At 45.0% G+C, this 22,588-nt stretch overlaps 1 protein-coding gene across 1 annotated transcript; it reads left to right on the top strand.

Annotated features, from left to right (window-relative positions):
• Positions 1-2,800: 2,800 nt before the first annotated feature.
• Positions 2,801-19,532, top strand: LOC144104801 (TAF6-like RNA polymerase II p300/CBP-associated factor-associated factor 65 kDa subunit 6L). The gene is made up of 13 exons (XM_077637988.1): positions 2,801-2,936; positions 3,425-3,625; positions 5,287-5,373; positions 6,219-6,369; positions 7,985-8,160; positions 8,257-8,334; positions 10,027-10,128; positions 10,255-10,379; positions 13,027-13,291; positions 14,668-14,829; positions 16,251-16,403; positions 16,962-17,151; positions 18,495-19,532. The coding sequence occupies exons 2-13, from the start codon at positions 3,440-3,442 to the stop codon at positions 18,659-18,661; spliced, it is 1,842 nt and encodes a 613-aa protein (XP_077494114.1). The 5' UTR covers positions 2,801-2,936; positions 3,425-3,439; the 3' UTR covers positions 18,662-19,532.
• The last annotated feature ends 3,056 nt before the right edge of the window (positions 19,533-22,588 follow it).

The following is a 22,588-nucleotide window of genomic DNA, read 5'->3' as shown; positions in this document are numbered from 1 at the left end:
GAGAACGAGTCAAATCAATGAAAGACCACGAGAAGACAGTGACCCTGATGATCGATGAGATCCACATAAAACCATACTTCGACTACAAAGGGGGCACAATAGTAGGATCGTCGGTTCATTCAACGGAACCAGCAACAACAGCCCATGTGTTCATGGTACAGTCACTCCTTTCTGCAAACAAGGACGTCATTCACATATTACCTGTGAGCAAACTGAGCGCAGAAATTTTGCACGAGCATGCTAAGAACATAATCATTAATGTTGAGAAAATGGGGCTCAAAATTATCGCTGTGATAACGGACAACAATGCTCTGAACCGCAAGATGATGTCGTTATTTGCTACAAGTCCTCAGGTGAGCATTGTCTATCCCCATCCAGCCGATAACGCTCGCCCTCTTTTCTACGTGGTCGATCCTGTGCATCTCTTGAAGTGCATTAGGAACAATTGGATTAACCAGAAAAACCCTGGAACATGCCTCTATTTCCCTGAAATGGACTTGAGTGGAGCAATGCCCGAAGGGCCTCCTCGTATGAAAGCTGCTTCTTTCGCAGCTGTGCGGCAGCTTTATTCTTCAGAGAAGACGTCGCTTGTGAAGGCTGCTTACAGACTGAACGCAAAAGCCGTGAATCCAACCTCAATGGAGCGGCAAAATGTAAAGCTCGCTCTCGACGTCATTAATCAGTTTGTTTCAAATGCCCTCAGGACACATGGTTCCGCGTTCAAGATTCCTCAAGCTGAGTCGACTGCTCTTTTCATTGACGTTATCCTCACATGGTGGCAAATAGTCAATGTTAAGACCCCTTGCAAAGGCCAGAGGCTAAGGGACAGCATGCAAGACCCTGTAAGGTCTGTTGATGACACACAGTTAGCTTTCCTGAGCGGCGTTGTGGACTGGTTGGACGCTTGGGCAAGAATAAACATCACCAGTGGCTCGCTGACGAAAGAGACTCACAGTGCTTTGCGACTGACATGCTATTCTCTGGTAGAACTCTCGCGCTACTGCTTAGAAGAACTTCACTTCAAGTACGTACTGCTGGGCAAATTTCAGACGGATGCGCTAGAAGACCGGTTCGGCCGTTACCGCCAGCTGGCAGGATCACAGTACCACATTTCCGTGCGTCAGCTCTACGAATGTGAGAAGAAGCTTCGTCTTCAAAAACTTTTGACATTTCCACGCGAGGAAACAGAGTTTGAAGACGTAAGTGAGGATCTTGTCCCATGCAACTTTTCTGTGGCTGTCAGCGACGACGATATTACACACGCCCACTCTGACATGGATGCTATTGTCTACATTGCAGGATACGCTGCTCATGCTGCTTTAAAGAAGCTTTCATGTTCTGCTTGCTTCAGCACATTGGTGATTGAAAATCGAGAGATCGAAGCGGAAAATACTGCCATGATAGCTAACCTGTCGAGAGGAGGGCTGAAGTTTCCCCAGCCATGCACAGTTCACATGGTACTGATGACTAAACTAGTTGCAGAGAAGTTGTCTTTTGGAGCAACCGCGGAAGATTTTCTCTCCTGTAGAAATCAACGTGGTGTCGTGATTTCACAGACGATTTCCCTCCTGGACGAACACGACATTGAGACATGTGAAAATGGCCACACTGCACAAACTCTCCTGCGCTTGGTAGTACGCGTTGCAACCAACGTTGTTCTAAACAACTTTTGCAAACTAAGAAATGATGCCATACAAGACAATGCGCAGCAGAAGGCCGCAGCCCGGAAAGCAGCAACGCTTAAGAAGAAGTAAGTTTTATTCCCAAGCAATAAAAATGCTTTGCGCACACTTCATTGCTGGTGTCTCGTCGTTTTTTATTGTAAGGGTCAGATTAGCTGTACAAATACTCAACAGCGCAACATTATTGTGAGTGTCATTATTGCTGTGTGTGAAAGCTTTAAGCAAAACACAATACAGAATAAAACTAACACAATGCGCAGTAGACGGTGTTTTTTTTTTCAATGTTCACGAACTTCTACTTTAACAACTAGATATACGCATGTGCGGTCTGTGCGGATGGATTTTACCGCACGGCAGACATCATGTACGTGATAGAACCTAATAATTAGATGATTAATTGAAATTAACTAATCAATTTTTTATTATAATGACCAATAATGCGAAATTGGCGGCCGTATGCTAAATTGTTTATTATAAAAAACTGTATTAGCAGCTCGAACTTTCTTGACAATAAGGTGTTCTGCAATAAAAAAAATATATAAAGCAGATAAAATGATAGCCTAAGGCGCGCACAAACTAGCGAATTTCTTTTCTGCAGCAACGACAAAAATGAAAATGAAGGAATCACTTATAAGGCAGCTACGTACGGCAGTACCCGAATAGTGCAGACGGGCGCGGCGCGCTGAAATCGCGGAGCGCGGGGCCTGCACGGTCCCTTGGCGTGACGTCACGCGGCCGGTGGAGAGGCCTTAGCATTGAGAGGGTGTTGAGCCAGCCCCTCAGTTACTCGCCAGCACCATCCACCGCGTCATTTTCTAGCAGACAGCTCTTTGTAACGCTCCGCGCACCCTCGACCTATGTCTGACCCGGATTTACGTGACGTTCGTTGCGTTTCCGCTTCACCGTAACGCAGATTACCGCGCTTGCTAACTACTATAAACCCAGATAGAATATAATACCTTGTGTTCAGTGCGTGGGACACCGGTACTTCTTAACCTTTTAGGTTAGTACTCGTGTGCAGCTAGAGAAATTGGTAACTATCTCTGCGCGCGCACATGTGTCTAGCAGGTGTGCTTTGGTCTATTGAAATTCGCTGATAAAAGGTGCGCCGTCCCTGGTAGAGTTTAGTGTTTTAGTTCTCTGTGGAGGTGTGGAGATGTGATCGTTGATAAGATGGATTGCACGACACAACAGCGTCCATAGTGTCCCCTAGCACAGGCGACACGCATAGACGGCGAAAAAGACCTTGGCCTGGTTAGTCGGAACTACGTGCTCGCCCCGGGGGTTTTTGGCGTCCGCCCACAATTTTCAAACGGTGCCGGTACTGCAGGCACGAGGTAGCTAGCATGTTGAAAGCAACAGGTAGATAGAGATACGCTGTATAAAAACTTGACCTGCGACTTCCTGGTCAGTAGAGAAGCGCTAAAGAAGCGCTGCAAACCGGTCGCCTTATCGCCGCGGATATATTACGAACGAAATAAATGCATGACACCGCGCGTGATACTTTCCGCGCCGAAGTGATACACGTGCAGCGTTTGCGCGGCATTTTTATCGGTTTTTTTTTTTTTTACGGTCAATTTGCTGATGTTCACCGACAGCCCATTGAAACCACGTGTCGATGCCGCAAATAAAAAAAAAAACGCAGAGCGCGAGGATTCAGCTGTGTGCCCATATCGTAAACGTGAAATCACTGCCACGTTTGGTTGCTGGCAAGATGGTAACGAGTGACTTCATTTCTGCAGAAATAAACGTTGAAGATGGCATCGAAACGGACTCTGAAAGGAGCGGCACCTGGGAAGAAGCCAGAGGAAAAGCGCTACACGCAATTTTCGAGGGATTCGGTCAGCCTGTTCGCAGAGTCGTACGGCATTACCGGTGTGTCCGAGCAGGCTCTGAGCCTTCTGACTGAAGATGTCAATTACAGACTTCGTGAGCTTGCGCAGGTAAGCCGCCGGTGCCTCGCAGCCGCAGAAAAAAACGTATAAACTACGCGCTCGACTTGTCGTGGCAATTTTTCGTGGCCGTCAAAGGTATATTCTTGTTTACCACGGAGTTTCCTTAATTTTGCTTCCAGGAAATATTTTGTCGCCTCACTAATTGTGTTCTAAAATGCTGCAGAAAGGTTTCCGTGGAATCTCAAAAATTAAAGAACTCTTCGAAAGGAAAGAGAGAAACTACAGATGTAGTTTTAATTCGCCCACGTTTAATTGATAATGTATTGACCTCATCATATCCAGCTTGCACTTGTTTTGAGTAGAAAATTTTGGAGCGGAAACAAGCAAGTGTGCTGTAATGGGTACAGATCAGAATGGTAGTTGAAAAGACCGTGCTGAGTCTTTGGGCTGTGGTAATAGTTAATTAGCTTCCAATTATTTTTTTGATCGAGGCAGCAGCTTGTACTTGGGTGTCAATCTAGACTGAATGGCCTGAAGATGTGTCTTCTGCTTGCTTGAATTTGAAGGCATGTCTTGGTGCTAGAAAAACTCCGCACTTGTCAAGTTTATTTTCTGAATTTTGACTAAGAATAGTGGACCGAATGTGAATTCCGCATGAAAATGGAGGCAAATGGAGCCATTTCCACTTCTAGCTGGAAGTGGAAAATTTCCAGCTGGAGCTAGCTGGAAGTAGTAATTTTCCAGCTGGAAGCAAGAAATATTTCAGCTGGACACGATTTCCACTTCCATAATCCAGCTGGAAAAGGACATGGTTGCTGCTTCTATAATCCAGCTGGAAATGGAAGCATTTTCATTAGGGAATTTCTTCTCTTCCTACTGTGCTAGCTTGTGTCACCACATGGAACACAAGCTGGGTTAACTGTGATATGTTTTCGTAATGTTTGTTCAATTGTACTGCAAATAAAAAATGAGGAACTGGTTCCACTGTAAACTTTTTTCAGCTGTGGTGTCAGGTTATCGTTGGTTCATCATCCCATCTCCTTCAACACATGTTCGACACACATGTAACAAGCAGTTCTTCTGGAAACTGATCTTTAAGCGTGGGTTCTGTTACAAAAGGAGCACTGAATGCTATAGATTACATCATTTTTATTTGCTTTTTTATTTGCCAAATGCTGCCTGTGCCTTATACTGGCTATTTTTACACAGTAATGCATAGCTGTCAGCATAACATGAATGTACAAATCTGCAACCGAGGTTCCCAAACATTTTTCTTCGTAATTTCATTTCATGATTGATTGGCTATCAGTTTTAACTGCTGCAGAATTGCTGACCAGTTAAGAGTTGATCTTCCACATGAAAAGCATTGTAAACCCAGCTTCTAAGTAAAGGAGTGTGTGTTGAGGAAAAGCCTTGGAGTAAATATCTTTCCTTGAGCTGTGGCAAGTCTGTTGGGACTGTTTCGAACATAACCTACAGGAGAAGGGGCGTACTTCTTACAAAGAGAATGTATTTTTTGTGTGTGCTGGTTCAATATTAGGGTGCTTACTGAGTCAAAGATGGGTGAATGTAAGACTGTAAAGGCTATTGTAATTTTTCAGACTGATTGGAAACCGTGCAGATCGCTTGAGCACTTAAAGAAGCGGCTGTTACTTGTGCTAGTATGCCGTGTGATGTGATGTCCTTGACATTTTTTCTTTTATACTCAGAATTGCGGCCAGTTCATGCGGCGCTGTAAAAGACGCAAGCTGACATGCAATGATGTGGAGCGAGCACTCTACTGGAGCGACTCACAGGTAAGCCATGTGTACCACGAGTAACCCATGTGCAAACATCGACTCCTTAACTGCTCGATTTTGTGATAATCTTTGTGTTACCTTCTACTTATACATAATCTTATTTCGGTCAGCCTCCATGAGGTCATAGTGTGAACAGCCGGGCCTTATTTAATTTGTTCAAGATTCCGTGGTCACTTTTCAGACTTTGCTGTTTTTAAAAATTAGGGCAGGGTGAGGATAAATCGGGTGTTATATTCTCAGTTGTAAAATTGTGCACGACAGTCCGGAAAAGTGGTTTATAATTATCAGCAACACCACTCTGAAATTGGCCCTAGATATGTACCTGCTAGTTTCCACAAGGCACCTTCAGCAATTTGCGCTGTAACGTTACACTTTTAGGAAGAAAGCTTTGTGGGCAGAAATCAGGCTTAACCTTGTGTAAAACCTACTTGGAGTGTGAAAATCTGGAAAAATTAGGTTTTACCCATAAAACAAAGGGCCGCACCTGTGAAAAAATAAATGCTCCTGCTTTTAAATTAATTTGTTTCATCTGTTTTGTGTTGTCTGCTTGATCCAGGATAAATTTCCAAATAGTGCATTTAAGTGTAGAAAACAGTCGTTAGCCCAGATACCCATCTATCTGTGAGTAAAAATTTTTGATGAATTTTGCGAATAAGATCTTTGGTGGAGCGATGCTGTTCATTTCCCACTGTGCTGAGCAATCCAGTGCTGAAATCACTTTCGCTTACCAGGTGGTTTCTGGCTTTGTGCAGATGAAGACAGCGTTTTGTGATCTTCTTGTGCTGATAATTTACGGCACTTGTTCAGTTTGTTTTGACATGAGATGATCATGTTTTGCCCAGCCCTGCTACGGGTGCAGTGGAGAGGAGCCACTTCCGTTTCGACACGTCCGAGAAGCCGATGTCTTCTGCACAGATGACAGCCTCGTTGACTTAACGGATGAGCTTGACTCGCCCCTCCAACTTGACGTGCCACCAGAGCCAAGCGTCCAAGGTGTGCATGTTAAGGCATTGGCCAAAGTCATCCCACATGACAGTAATCTGGTTATCTCGTGTCTGCCATTTTATGTGTGTTGCTTGGTTATAGTGCAAGCTCAGAGCAGGAGGACAAGTTGCAAGTTTTGTTATAAAATGTTTGGTTTGGTTTACGAGGTTTGACGTCTCAAGGTGACTCAAACTCCGGAGAATTTTGACCACCTGTGGCTCTTGCATCGTGGTGGCTACACCATCATGTGGTTCAAGCAGGTAGTACCAAAGTATCTCAGAGCATAGAGATAAAAGGTGCACATATTCACAATTGATTTCCTGTCAACTCCTGACAAATAATTGAAGGGCTGGCAGCTGCATTTCAAACTCGGATTTAAGTTAGATGTTGAGCAAACAGAAGTGAGTGGACTGCTGAGTGGGCCTGTTTAAGTATGTTTGTTCCACTGAAAAAAATAATAACGCATAGAATGTTTGTTCACCTGATATTTGATTTGTGAATCGAATAATTCGAGAGCTTGCTATTCAATTTGCGTTTGATTATTCATGCACCCCAATTAAAATGTTATGGATAAATATTAAGTGAAATTTTTCTTCTCGCCGGGAGTGGTTGAACATGGTTGTCTTTCATTAGTACTGTAGGCGAATCTCACGTCCCGCATTTGCTATAAATGAGCCCAGTCGCTTTTCTTTGCACTGTGATTGTGCAGGTACAGTCGTGCGCAATATGAGAGGGAACAAACTCTTAGCACAAAATTGCAAATTATCATTTTATTTCATCACCAGATTTGATAATGACTTGTGGATATCAACTACCAAGAGAAAAACTTGTTCTAAAAGAGTAAAAACTCGGCGGTATTGTCACACATAATTATGGAGTGATCAGTAACTGACTGCTAAAACTTTGCTCCCTTTCATATTGCTCACGACTGTTACCGTATTTACTCGCGTAATGAACCCACTTTTCTTCCAGAAAAGTTGACATCAGTTTGGGGGGAGGGTTCATTACGCGGGAGAAAAAAAAAGTTTCCAACAGGTTTTTTTTGGAAGGGTCGAGATTTCATGTATCTCCATCCGTCCCTCCAGTCATCAACAAACGCATGCAGTCAGATGGGTTTGTGTGCGTGCCACTGCTGTCAAAGCATCGTTCACTTTGACGAGATCTGGCAATTTCGTGCCAGCCGGCGGCACCGGCCATTCCCGCGCGTGGAGATAATGCGAATGACTATGCCTTAGCTTACAGCATACAACGTCTTGACACTCTGCAAAGTTCGCCGAGCGCGCCGCGCTCCCCCTCTCGCCACCCCTCTGGCAGGAGCTCTCCTCAAAAAATATGGACGAGTGGTGGTGTTATCGGTGGCAAGCAGCATCTTGGCGCGCTATGCCCCCCCCTTCTGGCAGGAGCTCTGAAAAGATAAACAAGTGATGTTATCGGCAGCCGGGAGCATCTTGGCGCGCTGCCAAGGTCTGCGCTGTAGACGGCGAAAAAACTGAGGAGCCAGCTACAAAAACCTAAAGGCTGAAAAAAAAAGTAAATTCTGACCGACAAAAGTCGGGGGGGGGTCATTATGCGAGTGAGTTCATTACGCGAGTAAATACGGTATGTGGCATTTCTTCCCTTATAGGACGATGGCTGGCGGTGGAAGGTGTGGCGCTCGAACCAGACCCGGACAAACCGCCGGGTGTGGGTCAGGATGAGGGCAGCAGCAAAGCGGTCCACACCGATGTCAACGCCACCCACATGCAGTACTACGAGGAGATCACCAAGGCACTGCTGGGAAGCGACAAGCAGCTAGTTGAGGTGACCTGCACAGTCCAGAAATGGAATGCTACACCCCATCTTTAGAAGACTCTTGTCTCTGCTCGAACCATGAATCGTGCTTTCATTTGCCTGCAGGTTGCCTTGGAGGATCTAGCCAGCAACCCTTGCCTCAGTCCGCTGCTGCCTTACCTAATCCACTTCGTGTCACTTGGGGTATGTGCTCCATCCTCATTTGCCAGCAGCCTAACTTTTTCCTTAGCGTGAAAAAACAGGCACTTTCAAGGTGGTGCGCATTAAATTTTTTTCTATTATTTAAAAAAATTTTCTTCACTGCAGTACATCATGGCATAGCTAATAGCTCTTTTCATTGATACAATAAAAAACAATATATGTGGCTTACAAAAGGAAAAGTCTTTGGCGAAATTTGAGACTTGCACAGAAAATCATAAAAATGTTAATATTAATCATACACAGTTGAAAAATAGCAGAATGAAATATCTAAAATGTATGTTTTGTGTGCTACTAAGCCAAAAATAGGCATTCGAAGTTACAGAGCTCGGCATGTAATAATTTTCAATCGGCAAAAAAGACTCATCGCTTTAGACTGCTCTGCAATGGAAGTTAGACCCTCGGCCGTCTTGCAAGTAACTGCGTTCGCTGCACTGCTGTTGGCACGGAGTAGTTCAGAACATGCCCAGTATCTTCCGAGAGGCCCTGAAGGCAGTGAATCTCCGCAGCAATGGCAAAAGCGAAAGTTATAGACGGGCACCTGTCTATAGTTCAGGCTGGGAGGATAAATCATCTCTGTCCGAACTATAAGGCTAATGGACGTCATCTTTCCGTGCAGACTTGTCACTTGTACCTACAGAGTCTTTTGTCGATGCTGCGAAATCGCAAGAACACCATCACTGTTGAGCAGGGTCAGTACGAGAACAGGACGCAGCCTTGGACGCCATGCTTGCACGATCGCTCCATGTTGGCGGGCTTCGTGCGCAGTTTAAAAATACTTCCTCATGCATCTTATGAAAAAATAAACTGCGAAATTGAAACACAGTCCTTTTGCAACTTACTGAATGGCTTTACATGTCCGGAAGCAGCCCAGATTGTTCAGAATGGGGTACTTTGCATCACCATTCAGGTTCAACGATTTGAAAGAGTGAAAGGGACGCTACAGACAACTGCGTCCTAGTTTTGTTCTGACTAAAAATATATTGTGTGATTCGTTTATGTCGTCGTTTGACAGCAAAAGACATTTCTCACTGAGAAAATTGGATTAAAAAATTTTCCCGACATTCAAATCAAACACGACATAGAGACTGAAAAGGACCCTGTGATCACCATTTATTAGTGGATGGCATTGTAGCCTAGACTCGGGGATCCATGCGTAATAAGCTGCCTTCATGCACTGCAGTTTGCTTGCAAAAATGGCCAGTGGTTACAAAAGCTCTGTTTTTGATGAGAGCACAGTCTCTTTGTTAGAATACTCTAGTGACATAGCCCAGTTTTTGTAGTTTTTCTTCAGTGTACCTCTAATGCATTAGAGTTTAATACATAAGAATATTAACTTGCATATCATATTTATTTCATGCCACTGTCTTTTCTGCACATCGATGGCCACTCCTCTTTATTCTAAGTGGTTCAGAACAAGAGGGGTGTGGTGCCGTTGTTTTCTTTCATTCTTTCTTTTTTCTTTATTCACTACTGCAAACCTTCTGCAGGTCCATACAGGGTGGCTAAAACAGTAAACAAAACACTACATACAAAGTTAATAGAATATTGAAGTATCAAAGCGTGGCGCGAGGAAATAAAGAATCATTCCAGTTGGTTATAGTGGGAGGAAAAAATGAAAATTTTACTGAACAACTTTCCGTCACGCCAAGAGGACTAAAGTGACTGTCGTTGCAGGTACGCAAATTGAGCCATGACCTTGCCAGCCTAGACCGTCTCCTCCACGCTATTGGCGCCCTGGCACGAAACCCCTCGCTCTACCTGGACACCCTGCCCTATGTGAGTCCATGCCAGAAGTGCTTAAGCGTGAAAGCTCAGTTGTTTACAGGGCATTGTGCTAGGGCCTTGCCCCAGTGTTTTTTAGGCAGGCGTTTGATCGTTCTGATCTTTCTGTGCCCGTGGCAGCCCACCCTGGTGGTCCAGGCACTGCTGTTCTGCCTGCTGGAGCCCCTGGCAGCCGCCATCAACCCGGCCAACGACCACTGGGCCCTGAGGGACAATGCAGCACATCTCCTTGCTGCCTTGCTCAGGTGAGGGGTGTGTTTCAGAGTGCTGAAGATTGTGCATCCGTGCATAAATGTAAGGCACAGATCACGGGGGCTCCTGGCTGACATCCACTGGTCTGCAGTCAGTGCCAGTGCCCCCTTTTTTTTTCTTTCCGTTGTGCTTGTGCTGCTTTCATTTCTGGTGGCACCTGCAGCCACTGGTACTCATCCTATATCGACATGGTTTTGTTGCCTTATAAACAGGTTAATTTCAATCAACAGCAATGAAACCAAAATTGGACTAGTTTACTGTTGCACTTGTCAGTGGCCAAGTGGCAAAGTGGAAAGCCACTTTAAAAAGCATGTACCTGCCAACATTGATAGAAGGTAACGTCGCTTTTTAAATATGTGGAATTATGACTGCCATACACCATAATCAGGGGTTGGCATGTTTAGTTTAGACAACAACAAAAAAATAACAGTATGCCAAGTTCATAAAATCAGTTTTGACCAAAAAAGATCAGTAGTATCTCAGAGGTGTACACCAAAGCTTGCTAGCTACTGAGCACAAATTGAGTCAGTTTGAAAAGAAAATTAACGAAGTGCGGGTTCCAGAAGCACGGTGATAAAGTGGAATCATTGGACTAAGCTGTGCTGCCGTATGTTGTTAGGCGCTGCTTCGCGATAATGTACGCACGGTGGTTCAGACCGGGAGGCTTCACATTCTCGTCGAGCTCCGTCTGCTAGCATAGTGTAACTGGTTAGAGCCGTTACTTTATCACAGACAGTTTTCCATTGCATGTAAGGACACTGACAGCGTTTTCAACCATAACTCGCTACCACCATCTCAAAACCATGACCAGTCCTTATGATGAAGTTTCATGTCCAAGCTTCTGCGATGGCTCAGTCGGCACGGATCGTGCGATGCAAGGCCATCTGGCTCCTGGATTTTTGTAGTGGTAACTTTTCTTTCTTTGTTCTTTTTGTTGATGCTTTCATTGGAGAAGCAGAGAGTCGCAAGCAAGAAACATGTGAATTTATCACAACCAGATAAAGTGATTCCATCGTGAAAGGGATTTGACAAAAAGGCCTTATTCCACCTTTGGCATGATAGTTTGCCTGTCACTTTCTGCATATTTGTGTTTTGTTTATTTGGGTTTTTTGCAACCCAGTACACTAACTTCTATTTATACCTTTGTCTCATGGCCTGATCATAAACTTTCCTCGCTATTTCGTTTTCCTTTGGTGATAGAAATTCAGTCTGTAAGCAGTGCTCTAAATTCAGCCGTTTGTGTGTTAGAGACCCTGAAATGTTTTTGATTTTCATGTTGTAGTGCAACAGACCTGTAGAAATGGTCTTTGTGAGTGTTTGAGTCAAATTTAAAAGCTCTACATGGACCTTATAATTTATAAAAGATTTTAGAAAATTGCTGCCTGATGTAGCTCATAGGACAACGCCTCACTGCACATCCCTGATGACACCAGCGGGCTGCCCAGGTGGTGTGGGCAGGATGGGGCTAGACAAGGCGCGGCGCGGTGCAGTCCGGGCCTTTTCTCATTGTTTTTTCTGACAGGTTCGCATTTATGAGCTGAGTGGGGGGGGGGGGCATCATTTTTTATCGTTGATATCTTCAGTGTTGACGAAGCTAGTTTAAAAATTTCTGTGGTGCGGTGAGGAGTGAAGGAATACCGATCACTCGTGCACGTTTTCTAACCTCAGTATATACCATTTCATGGTCCATTTTAATTACTGGTAAATCATCTGCTGGTGCTAATGAACAGCCAAGATAAATTGTACATGACTTTTCTGGCCATGCAGGTACACCACATTTATTCCTGAAAAATAAAAACAGAATTCTTCTGTGCAAAAAAATATTGACAAAAAAGATTATGTCCTGAAATAAACACAAAGAAATGTCCACTGAATTTTTAAAACAAGCACCGAAAAGTCAAACCCCTGAATAACACAGTGTGCTCTTTTTTTTCTGAATATTTTTGTGTTGTGTTCTTTGTTTGTTCTGTTTGTTGTACTGAACACATGAGAATAGCTGCCATCCAGTGTTTGCAGGCAACTAATGGTACCGTCTGCCGCAGTGGTAGCATGGCAAAATCCATCTATTGGGAGCCCCTACTGCGTTGTTTCCCATGGTCTGCCTATGATTTCTTGGTTTATCACCTCGAGTGCTGCTCTCTTGAGTGGAACATGCATATTTCTACAAACATGGATGCGAACACTGCTCTCATCCAAGGTTGTAAAGGCCAAAGATGTTCGAGTAGGAATCTCCGACAAGCAAGTTCAGGTCATTGCTGAATCTCACGGAAATGACCAGACCATGGATTCAGGAACAGGAAACACACAAGCAATAACTCCCTGCGCACTCACAAGCATGCCATTCATTCCATTCATTTTTCATTTCTCGGTTTCATTGTCCGCGGGCCTTTATTTCATGGTGCTCTGTGAATTTGCTCAAACGACTCTTTGGGTGAGTTTGGCAAGCATCCTATTGCACAGTGCCCTGCCAACTTGCCTCTTCAGAAGTTGAGTAGCCCTATTGGTTTTTGGCGTAGGGTTTCAAAAATGTGGTTTTTCTGGAGTGCTATTGAAAGCACTTTTCGTGTTCGCAGTCTTACTTTTCGTTGCCTTCCTTGTCAAGGCTGGCACCATCCACTACAGCCCTTTTGGTTTGTGCAGGTTCTGGGGCGACCGCATTGTGGGGCTAGAGACGCAGGTGCTAGACGCGTTAGGCGAGTGCTTACGGGACCCCTCCCTGCGGCCCCTGTGCGCTCAGTATGGAGCAGTGTCCGGGCTAACTGCGCTGGGCGTGGACGCCCTACGGCAGGTGTTGGGCCCGCCCCTGGCCGGCTACTGGCACCACCTAGAGGCTGTGCTGGCAGACTGCCGCCTGGCCAACACCCAGGCCCAAGCGGACGCTACACGGGTGCACGGGGCACTGCTGGTCTGTGGTTCTTCCCTCTTTCCTGCTGTAGTGAGATATTCGCTGCCTGTAGGAGCTACTCGTATGATACTGAACTGAAATGACACAGTTCAGAGCCGACCACTGCTCAGTGCAACGGAATGCCCTTGCTTGGAGCAGTACGTCACGCACTCCATGTGTTATCTTCAAGCGACTATGATGCATAGTCACATTAAATGCGCGCTACACAGAACAAAAAAAAAAGAGAATGCAAATTTTTTTTCGGCATAGCCATCGCTTTTTTGTGTACATAGAAAAACTTGGCCGAAATTATCATGTATGACAGAACCTTTACGTACAGTTGGTAAACAGAAGCTGACCCTAAAACAGTGACATTTCAGTCACCATTGCCTGTACTGAATGCTCCTGACTGAAGGAGTGCCGAACATGGTTGCACAGCATTACATAGTTTCCTGTGCAGTATGAAATGATCAGTTAATTTTTTTATTGTGAGGAAAAATAGTGATTCATGTTCATAGAGAAATTTCACTTCTTGAAAACAAAATTTTCAACTCTGTTTAATTTGTCGTGTGCACTAATTCTTCGAGATCCTTTCACTTTTTAACCATGTTTAATTCTGCTTCACTGTTCATGCAGAGAGATGGCTTCCTGGGCAGGAAGCTAAAATGTCTGTGCTGCAGATTTTTGCAAAGTGCCCTGTATATACCACACGAGGGTGGGTATTCATACAAGATTCAAGTTCAAACAAGCCAGTCATTATGGCATTGAAACCGTAGTTCTCATACCCTGCGATCAGTCAGTGTATAATACCAGATTGTCAAAAGAGTGTTTAGTTCACAGTTTCTCATGTACACTGCACATGCACGAGACTGCAGAACTCACGACAGGGTTAGGGAATCTCAAGAGATTAAGATAAAGAGATGAGCACTTGCTTAGACGGGTGTTGGCTCAACAAGGCTCTAGAGAAACCTGATCATTACAAGCTGCAGTGAGGTTACAAACTGCTGTATACTGAACAGACATGTTGAATGATGTCACAGTTGTGTTCTGTGCACTTCCTTCTCACAAGAGCAGAATGAATTTCGAGAGTTGACTGTGGATGGCAGTTCACACTGTAGTTCGATTGTCATGTACAGAACTGAGAGTAATGTGTAGCTCATTCTAATTGCTTAAAAAGGAACAGCGCAAACACAGGACGAAGAGAGGAACGTACAACACAGGCGCCTGTGTTTGTGCTATTCCCTTTTAAGCAATGTTAAACCAACTAGCCCGCAGCAACAACACCCTTGTGAAGCTCATTCTAATGCCAGGCGCAGTAAGTGTGATGGATGTTTTGTTCAAATGCAAAGCAGTTACACATTGTCCCTTGATGCCTGCTTTCATGCATATGTTGGCAGCTGGCGGCAGAGCTACTGGTGAAGGAGCAGCGTCGAGTGATGGCACGAACAGAGTCGGTTCTGGCACCGTACGAGCTGCTGTACGAGTGCTTTGGGGATGCCCTGGCCTCTAAGCTGCCCTTGCTGTCAGACGTGGCCCCTCTCTTGTACACTCCACGGCAGGTGGGCTTCTTCAGTGCCTGTAGGATGGAACAACTAAAAATGTTTTGGCTGTAGTTATTTACATTAAACCCATTAAAAATAAGTATTATGCTGACGTCAGATTAGAGATCAGTTTAAGATGTCTTTCATACTTACTGATTTCAAAGTTTTCAGTAAAGCACCTTTACAAAGTCATCTAGTTTTAATTGATTAATTAAGGAAACATTTTAACGCAACAGCAGTAAGGAGCATGGTCGCAGAAAATCCAATGTTTTCGTTGTCATTGTTAACCGTGAGTGAAAAATCCACGAAAAATCCCCAGAGAAGCAACCTAAGAGGCAGGTGCCTTCATAACCTGCCCACCAGATTGTGAGCAAACTGCACACCATGGCAGGTGGCAGTCAAATTAATGATTGGTCATGAGGGTCTTACAAGCAGCACTGGTGGCAGCACTGCCACTGCACCAGCGGTGATTTGAGGACACCTGGATGTACAGTCCCGGCCAAAATATTACGGAGCACACTTCAACGACCAACTTTTCTCACGCCTTACCTAGCAAAAATTAGGAAGTACTTTTTGCACATGCCAGCACTTATGCCGCTGGTGCACTTCCAAATGAACCCAAGAAAACGTCATATCTTCTTTAAAAGGGACTCGTTGAGACAGTTTCAGACGCCGAAGCGTGCTCCATAATACTTTAGCCACACCTGTACTTATCAACCCTTAACGCTATTGTGTCGTACTCCTCTAAGTGTCCCCTCTAATTTTTAACCTACTAGTTGCATTCACGAAAGTCTGTTCTGTGTAGTAAGGCTGTTAGTTTATCCTTGTGACCTTGACATTCTTTGAGAAAAATGAAAGAACCTACTATGCATGTTCACATCTGCAAAGATTTAAAGCACGAAAAAAAACTGCAACAACTTAGTTGCTTTATTGGGCAGTAACAAAGTCAAATTTTTCGGTGGATTTAGCCTCTGTTTCCATCCATCCTCACTTAAAAGGACATGAAATGCTTATAAACTGTGCTGGCTAGGTTTCAGTGGGGGTTTCATTTGGGGAAGATTTCCTTTTTCAGGGAATCTGAAAAGCAAATTATGTCAAATAGGGAATTTTGAATGAATTCGAGGGAATTTTAAGAGTGGATATTGTCTTACTTTTTCCAAATTGTCGAAAAGCTACAAGCTTTTATAGAGGCGTCTGCAAAGGCTTCTGTCAAAAAAGCTGCAAGCTTAGCTTCTGCAGAGAAAAAGGGCTTTAAATAGTGATTTTTGGGTCGAATTGAGGAAATTATTTAACTACAGAATGGAACATCACTGGTAGGTTTTTTCCCAGTTGTGGCATGACACTGCGATCGCTGTGAAATCAGTCGTGACGTACCGACCAGAGTGGGCAATGCCGTGCCGGGCACCTGTTGTAGTGGGTCACCGCAGCCCCCTTTACAGACCGAGTGTGGACAAGGTGGCAGCAACAGCCCCACGGGAGAGCAGCTCCTGGAGGCCTTCTACGAGGAAGAGCGCAGCCCCTCAGCCGCTGAGGAAGACAACAACTCGGAGGAGAGCAACTTGAGTGGGCCACCGCCCAACATCCACCCACAGGTGGGCTCTGTGCTCTTGCTTCAATGCTGAAGGGGGGGGAGGGGCAGACATCAGTCAGAATTAACGAGTAGGGACTGCTCTTGTGTTATGCTCATCATCATCAGCCTAACTACATTACATCTTCCCTTCCCATCCCTATTTCCCCTGTCATGTCAGCTGGCTGTGGGTCCAATCAAGTTTTGATGTATTGGTTTTATAAAATAAAATGATGATGATGATGATGATGTCCATTTGCATGCTCCATTATAGTATATAGACAAGTACAAAAAGGAATGGGAGAAGCTGAACTTCAGTTGTGGGCATTTTGTGGTGTGCGAAACAATGTTTTTGTGGTTTATTTGAGCGACAGTGGCATTTTTGTCTCTGTAAAAAGAAGCGCCTGGTTGTGTGAACATCCTGATTGAAGATCAGTGGACTGGAAGTAGCAGCGTGGTTACCGGTCATTTGTGAGGCAGGGCCTTGTCGTTTCCACTGCAGTAGTGCAATGTGGGGTGCATTGGAACTAATCGGAGGCACATTCCTCGCATTCAGGCCTTGTGTACACTTGTTTGTCCGCAGGTGAAGAGCACCATTTCCGACCCGGCACGGGGCATCCGGCTGACAATTGCCCTGAGGAGGCCTCCAAGCGAGAGCAAGCAGCCGCGCAAGAAGAGGCCTGCTGCGGGAAGTCCCCACCTGGAGCCGGTCTTCGAAGTGGTCCCGTGGTTGCGGCCTCTGCGCCGGCCCTCCATTACCATAAGCTTCGAAGGTGGGTGGTGTTGAGGGTGACTCGGTGCTCTTCACAGTGGCTGAGTAGCCGCAGCATTCTGCCACCAGAAACGAGGTTGTATTTTGATTCCCATTTACAGGTGGCCACATTTCGATAGAGGAAATATGTAAACAGACCCATATTGTGAAATATCAGTGTGGATTAAAGGACTTCAGGGGGTCAAAATTTAAGCCCTCCACTGCAGTGTGCTCATACCTACCCTGTGGCCCGTTGAATTCTGGCAAATGGTAACAAGGTAATAAGAAGCAAGGTCGTGCAGATGCTGTTTTCTCACTACTGTTTAGATTGCTGGTTTGTCAGGTTTAGTGTGAGGTAGGAGCGTTGGTGTAGGCGGTAGGAATGAAATTCGGGGCTGAGCATATATAAAAACGACACGTTTGGCGGATAGCTAGTTTCACTACTAGTAGAGATGTTCAAAAACCATAAACAGCTTTGCTCAAATGACTTGCATTGTTCATGCTGTGGCCTTGTACACATAGAGCGATTGTCAGGGGTGCATTAGGTTTAAATCCACCGCACTGTAATGCAAATTGAAAACTCAAGAAGTTAAGCTGCATCAGTGTAAGTTATAGCTGATTAAGTTATTGCTGAGCTGCTCACATGCAACTCAAGACAAAAGCAGCAAGTGCCCCTCAGAGGAGGCCTGCCAACCAGTGTCATCGACCTGTCGCCGAAATCATGGTCAGCTGCCTTGTACCTGCCAGTGTGCACCTGCTAGCAGCTGTAGCAGGTGCAAGGAAGTTGATGCGACGTCGCAATAGGCTGATGGCATTGGTTGGAGGGCGTTAAAGCTTTAAGGGCATTTGCTGCTTCATTGTTGCGTTGTATCCGACTGTTGATGGGCACGACCGGGGATAGCATGCAAGCACCAGCCATAGCAGTTTCTTAAAACAGTAGCGGAACAGACCAGTAACCACATCTGTAAAGAGGTGCCTGTTAACTACCTTGCACGAAATGCTACCACTGTGCAAGCAACAACACTTTTGCATGAATGGTTGCTGCACCAGCTACTGAATGGCACTTAGCAGGTATGTGATGTGCAGCTGCCATTAATTTGCATTTTCGACCATTTGCTTTGCTGTTTGCTCCTTGTTTTTTTTTATGTTGTCTCTCTTTGTACATCTCTTCCCTTACCATTTCGCCGTGTCTGTCCAACACGTCATCATTTAAAGTAGAATACTAAATGAACTATGTTGGTGGTGCTGAACTATGCTGGTAAGCATAGTGAACTAGTATCCTGGTGGTAGTGGTGTCGTGGTAATGCAAGATGCATTGTTGTTGCTGTCGCACTGATTATGGCTCTGTGTGGCTCTGACACCCAGGTGCAACACCGCTGATGTTCGCAACACCCCAGCCTCCTGCTCCAGTGGAGACCGATTGTCGCACAGCCGAGCTGAGCCGTCGCATGGGTAGAGTAGGCCGCGGTGCGAGGCGGAAGAAAGCATACCGGGACAGGCACATCGGTGCAGGCATTGATGCTCTGCTGTGATGAGCATGCTTCGCCTACAGGGTATGAGCTGCCCAGCATACATAATGGGGCACTACTGGTCTAACAACTGTTGCATAGGGGCTAGTTGGTGAGAGCCTACACTATGATGACTTATTGACTTGTCTTAGTATAGCATAGTCACTGCTGTGGTGCAACAATACTGTTGCCAGACTGTGGTTCTAGTATGCTATGAACACTGCACCAACGTAGCACAGCAGTGGACTCGAACCATGCATGCTAGGCATGTGCAAATAGGGAATTTTCAGTCAAAGTGAATACGAAGCGAATATTTATTTTGTTCAAATAGTTTCAAAGCGACATGAATATTTTCAAATTGAAGCGAATAGTTTGCGACCGGAAATGCAGTAGTAAAAGAAAAAGAGAGAGGCAATTCGTTAGAGCTGAATAGCATACGTTGAAATACATGGTTTGCCGAATTCGCCAAGGTAGCAACTGGAATAAAAATAAAACAAAAATAAAATTAATTCTTTTGAAATGCATTAGGCAATGTTCAAGCTGCAGCAGACAGAAGTGCTTTATGCATCATAGTCTCAAGCCTTTTGCATACCACTCTTTACATGCTGCTGATTTTAATTATATAAGTTGCTGATATATTTTTCGGGCACTGAAATTTTGGACATGGTTCATACTTGCGTGGCACCGAGTCACGCGTCCCACTGAGTTCAGTGTACAACCGGGGCTGCAATTTCAGATGCGTTGCATCTTCATCCCGTCATCATCCATGGATCACATGTTGAAGACGGGACTTGTACAGATGACCATCATAGCGTCACTGCATGTGTTCAAAGTGCACCTCCAGACTTTCATCATGCTGTAATAAATGCTCTTACTGCTGCATGTTCATTTTCAACTCCAGGTTGTTTTTCACTGTGTGTGTAATGGCAAGCATTTTCCCGGTTACGTGTGCAGTAGTAATAATGTAGTGTAGTAATAATGCAATTGTGCATCTGCAGCCATCAGAAGGGGCCCCTTCGGGCACATTCGGGCACCGCTGATCGACGGATTCGAAGCGCAGTTTCAGAGCTACCGGGGCTGCCGAGGATTTTTTGCGCCGTCTGGTTTGTTGTTTAGGCGCTCTACTTTAGTTTCTTGCATAATTTGTATTTTTCCCGCAAGGCGGCACTTTTCGAAATGCTCTTGAAGTTGGAAGTTTCGGCGTCAGCCACAGAGACGGAGTGCTCGGAAAAAGCTTGCTTCGCGCAATTCTTCTGCATCTGCAGCAGATTTTTTTCGGTGCTTCAAGCAGCAGTGACTGTGGCGATGATATTGCACTGTCGGAATTTGATTCTGACAAAGAAACTGCACAACCTCAACACAAAACGTGGGCAGCTGTCCGCCCATAGGCTTCATTTTCCGCTTCTTGATTTTTTTTTTTTTTTGCTCATGGTTTACATTTGCACTCACACTGTGATTGATGTTTGGTTTCTGTACTGTCTTGAAGTCATGGCAAGATTTACTACTGTCTGTCCAAAAAAGAATAAACTTCAGGCCAAGTAGAGATCGGAGCAGCGACGCTTCGTAATGACCCAAACTTGTTCTTGAAAGCCGTGGGTGTCTTCAGACTGGTCCTAAATCATCCGAAGCATTGTAGAGCATTCTTAAGCAATTTTGCTGTCAAACCTTTTTATAATGGACATGGATATTGTAAATCCTTGGCTAGATCAAACTGTTCCGAAATGTTTTCAACAAACATATGCATTTCTTACTTTATATATCGAACGTGGTTTGCCATGAAACGGATATATTGAACTGCCAAGCGCCAGCTGCGCCCACTCGGATGGCAGGCAGCAGTATTTGCCTCACTACACGGATCACTAGTGGTCACGCGGCAAGCTTTACCGCCACAAAAGATATAGCGGCAAGAACAGCTGGTAGCCAGGTGGTCAGCACCATAGTCACCACCTGTGTGCACCTCCTGCACCCATGGATATAGTACCTCGGAACCAGGGACATGGTCAGTTGTAGCTTTTCAGCAGCCATCCTCTGCTCACTTCAACTGTCACGGAGCAGAGGTGGCGACAACTGCGCTAGCTTTCGTCCTGGCATCCGATTTTTTTGCGCTTCGCCGCTGTAATGCAGAGAAGCCAACATCACTCTACCAACAGCACTCTAAGCCGCGAGCGGCTTAGAGTGCTAAAACAATGGAAAAGATCTCTTCCAGTTGTTCTTTCACTGATAAATCTTTCTTCTCCAGCATGAGTTTTTGGAGAAATCTTATAATACAAATTTTCGCTGTATCGAACCGTTTTGCAGTTTTTACCTGTTCGCTGTAACGCGGTTTCACTTTATTACCTTTTATAATTTTCATGTGAGTAGCTCATCACAAATGGTATGGCGGATATACTTTTCGTGTTTCTGCAACTTTTTTTTTTGGCTTGAAAAACATTTTTAGCTCAAACTCATAATGTCAAAAAGTACATTTGCCAAGCTGTATTTTTGATACCTTACATCTTGCATGGAAAGTTTTTGCTCGGTGTGAAAAATTTATATCAATTTACATCAAATTTATATCAACCAAGGTCGGATGTGAGGCTCCAGTGGAGTCTTGTTCTAAGACGTTACGGAGCCAGTTTAATGGACAGTGGTCGGTCTCTGCGGAAACCGGTTGGAGCATTCCTTCTCTGATGCCCTACATGCCTGCTCTCGTAGTGTTTCAGCTTGTTGGCTGATGACGGCCCGGTCACTAATGTCACACTGCGGCACAAAAAGGGCAGTCATGTATTCGGAGCCCTACAGCAGCTCCGCGTAACTGTTACAGGCCTGTCCCATGGGTGGAGCATTGGCTAAAGCGGAGGGCAGTAACCACCCTCACTTCAGGTGATTACCGATGAAGGCAAAAGGGGAGCGCTGCAATGACGTCACTCGTAACGTTACTGGAAAGAACCACGGCAGCACACCACGCTGAGTGGGCCGAACCCAGTGACGTCATATTCCTCCCAGTTCCCCTTCCTCGTAACTCCTCCCGCTGCTGTGGCGACCTTCCGAAACACATGCACAGACCTCGTCTTTCAGAGTCTGGCATCGGTCCAGCACCTCGAACAACACATCTCCTGCTACTTCTCAGATCACAATTGGCTTGCTTCACGACTATCACGGACTGCGAGAGAAGTGGGAGAGTAGTTTATAACGGTACATATATGCATTCCATTAGACCTTTATTGGTTTTTATTTTTGGTAACAGTGCCCAGCCCACAGCGCCCGTAGGCACTATAGTGGGAGTTCACTTTCGCAAGCTGTCGGTGAGGGGGCTGGCGAATTCGAAAAAAAATCTGATATAATAATGCTGTGATACCCGGTTACTCCAATGAGTGAATGAGTGTCTGTGACTGGCATGGGGTACTCATATTGCCGCAACCTTTAATTCTAGCGTGCACCGGTAACTGCATCTGACAATGTAAATTCGACTTTTCCAAATTGTCCTCTCTTGGACGGATTAATTTATACTTGTCATTAGTTTATAGCCTGTTGAGTGCAGGCTGTTACTTTTCTCATCTATTTACGGCAGTCCCAACTTGCAGAATGTCTGTACAGAGCCTGGGCAATATTTCTATTTCTTTTACTGACTCCCAAACTATCGAATACCTCTATAGACCCCGTTGTGCCAAGAGGCAATACGAGCAGGATAATTTTATCTTAATTTTTATTTAACGAATATTCGTTAGCCTTCATTAAACTGGTGTCATAGATCCGCACTTCTTTGTGTCATCTGGGCATTCAAATGGCATAATTACTGTCCGACAGCTCCTCGGTGATTTCCGCGGGACCCTCCCACAGAATGTCTAGATTGCTCTTCCGAGACACTGTTAATAAAAAATTGTTGCCGGGCATTCTGGTCATAATAAATTTTACCCTTGCTTTGAGCAGACTTCACAGTCGGCTTTCACTAGCTCACGACAAGACTGTAGG

The sequence above is a fragment of the Amblyomma americanum genome, chromosome 9, assembly GCF_052857255.1.
Source record: "Amblyomma americanum isolate KBUSLIRL-KWMA chromosome 9, ASM5285725v1, whole genome shotgun sequence".
NCBI lineage: Eukaryota > Metazoa > Arthropoda > Arachnida > Ixodida > Ixodidae > Amblyomma > Amblyomma americanum.
This window is presented reverse-complemented; position numbering and strand designations above follow the sequence as displayed.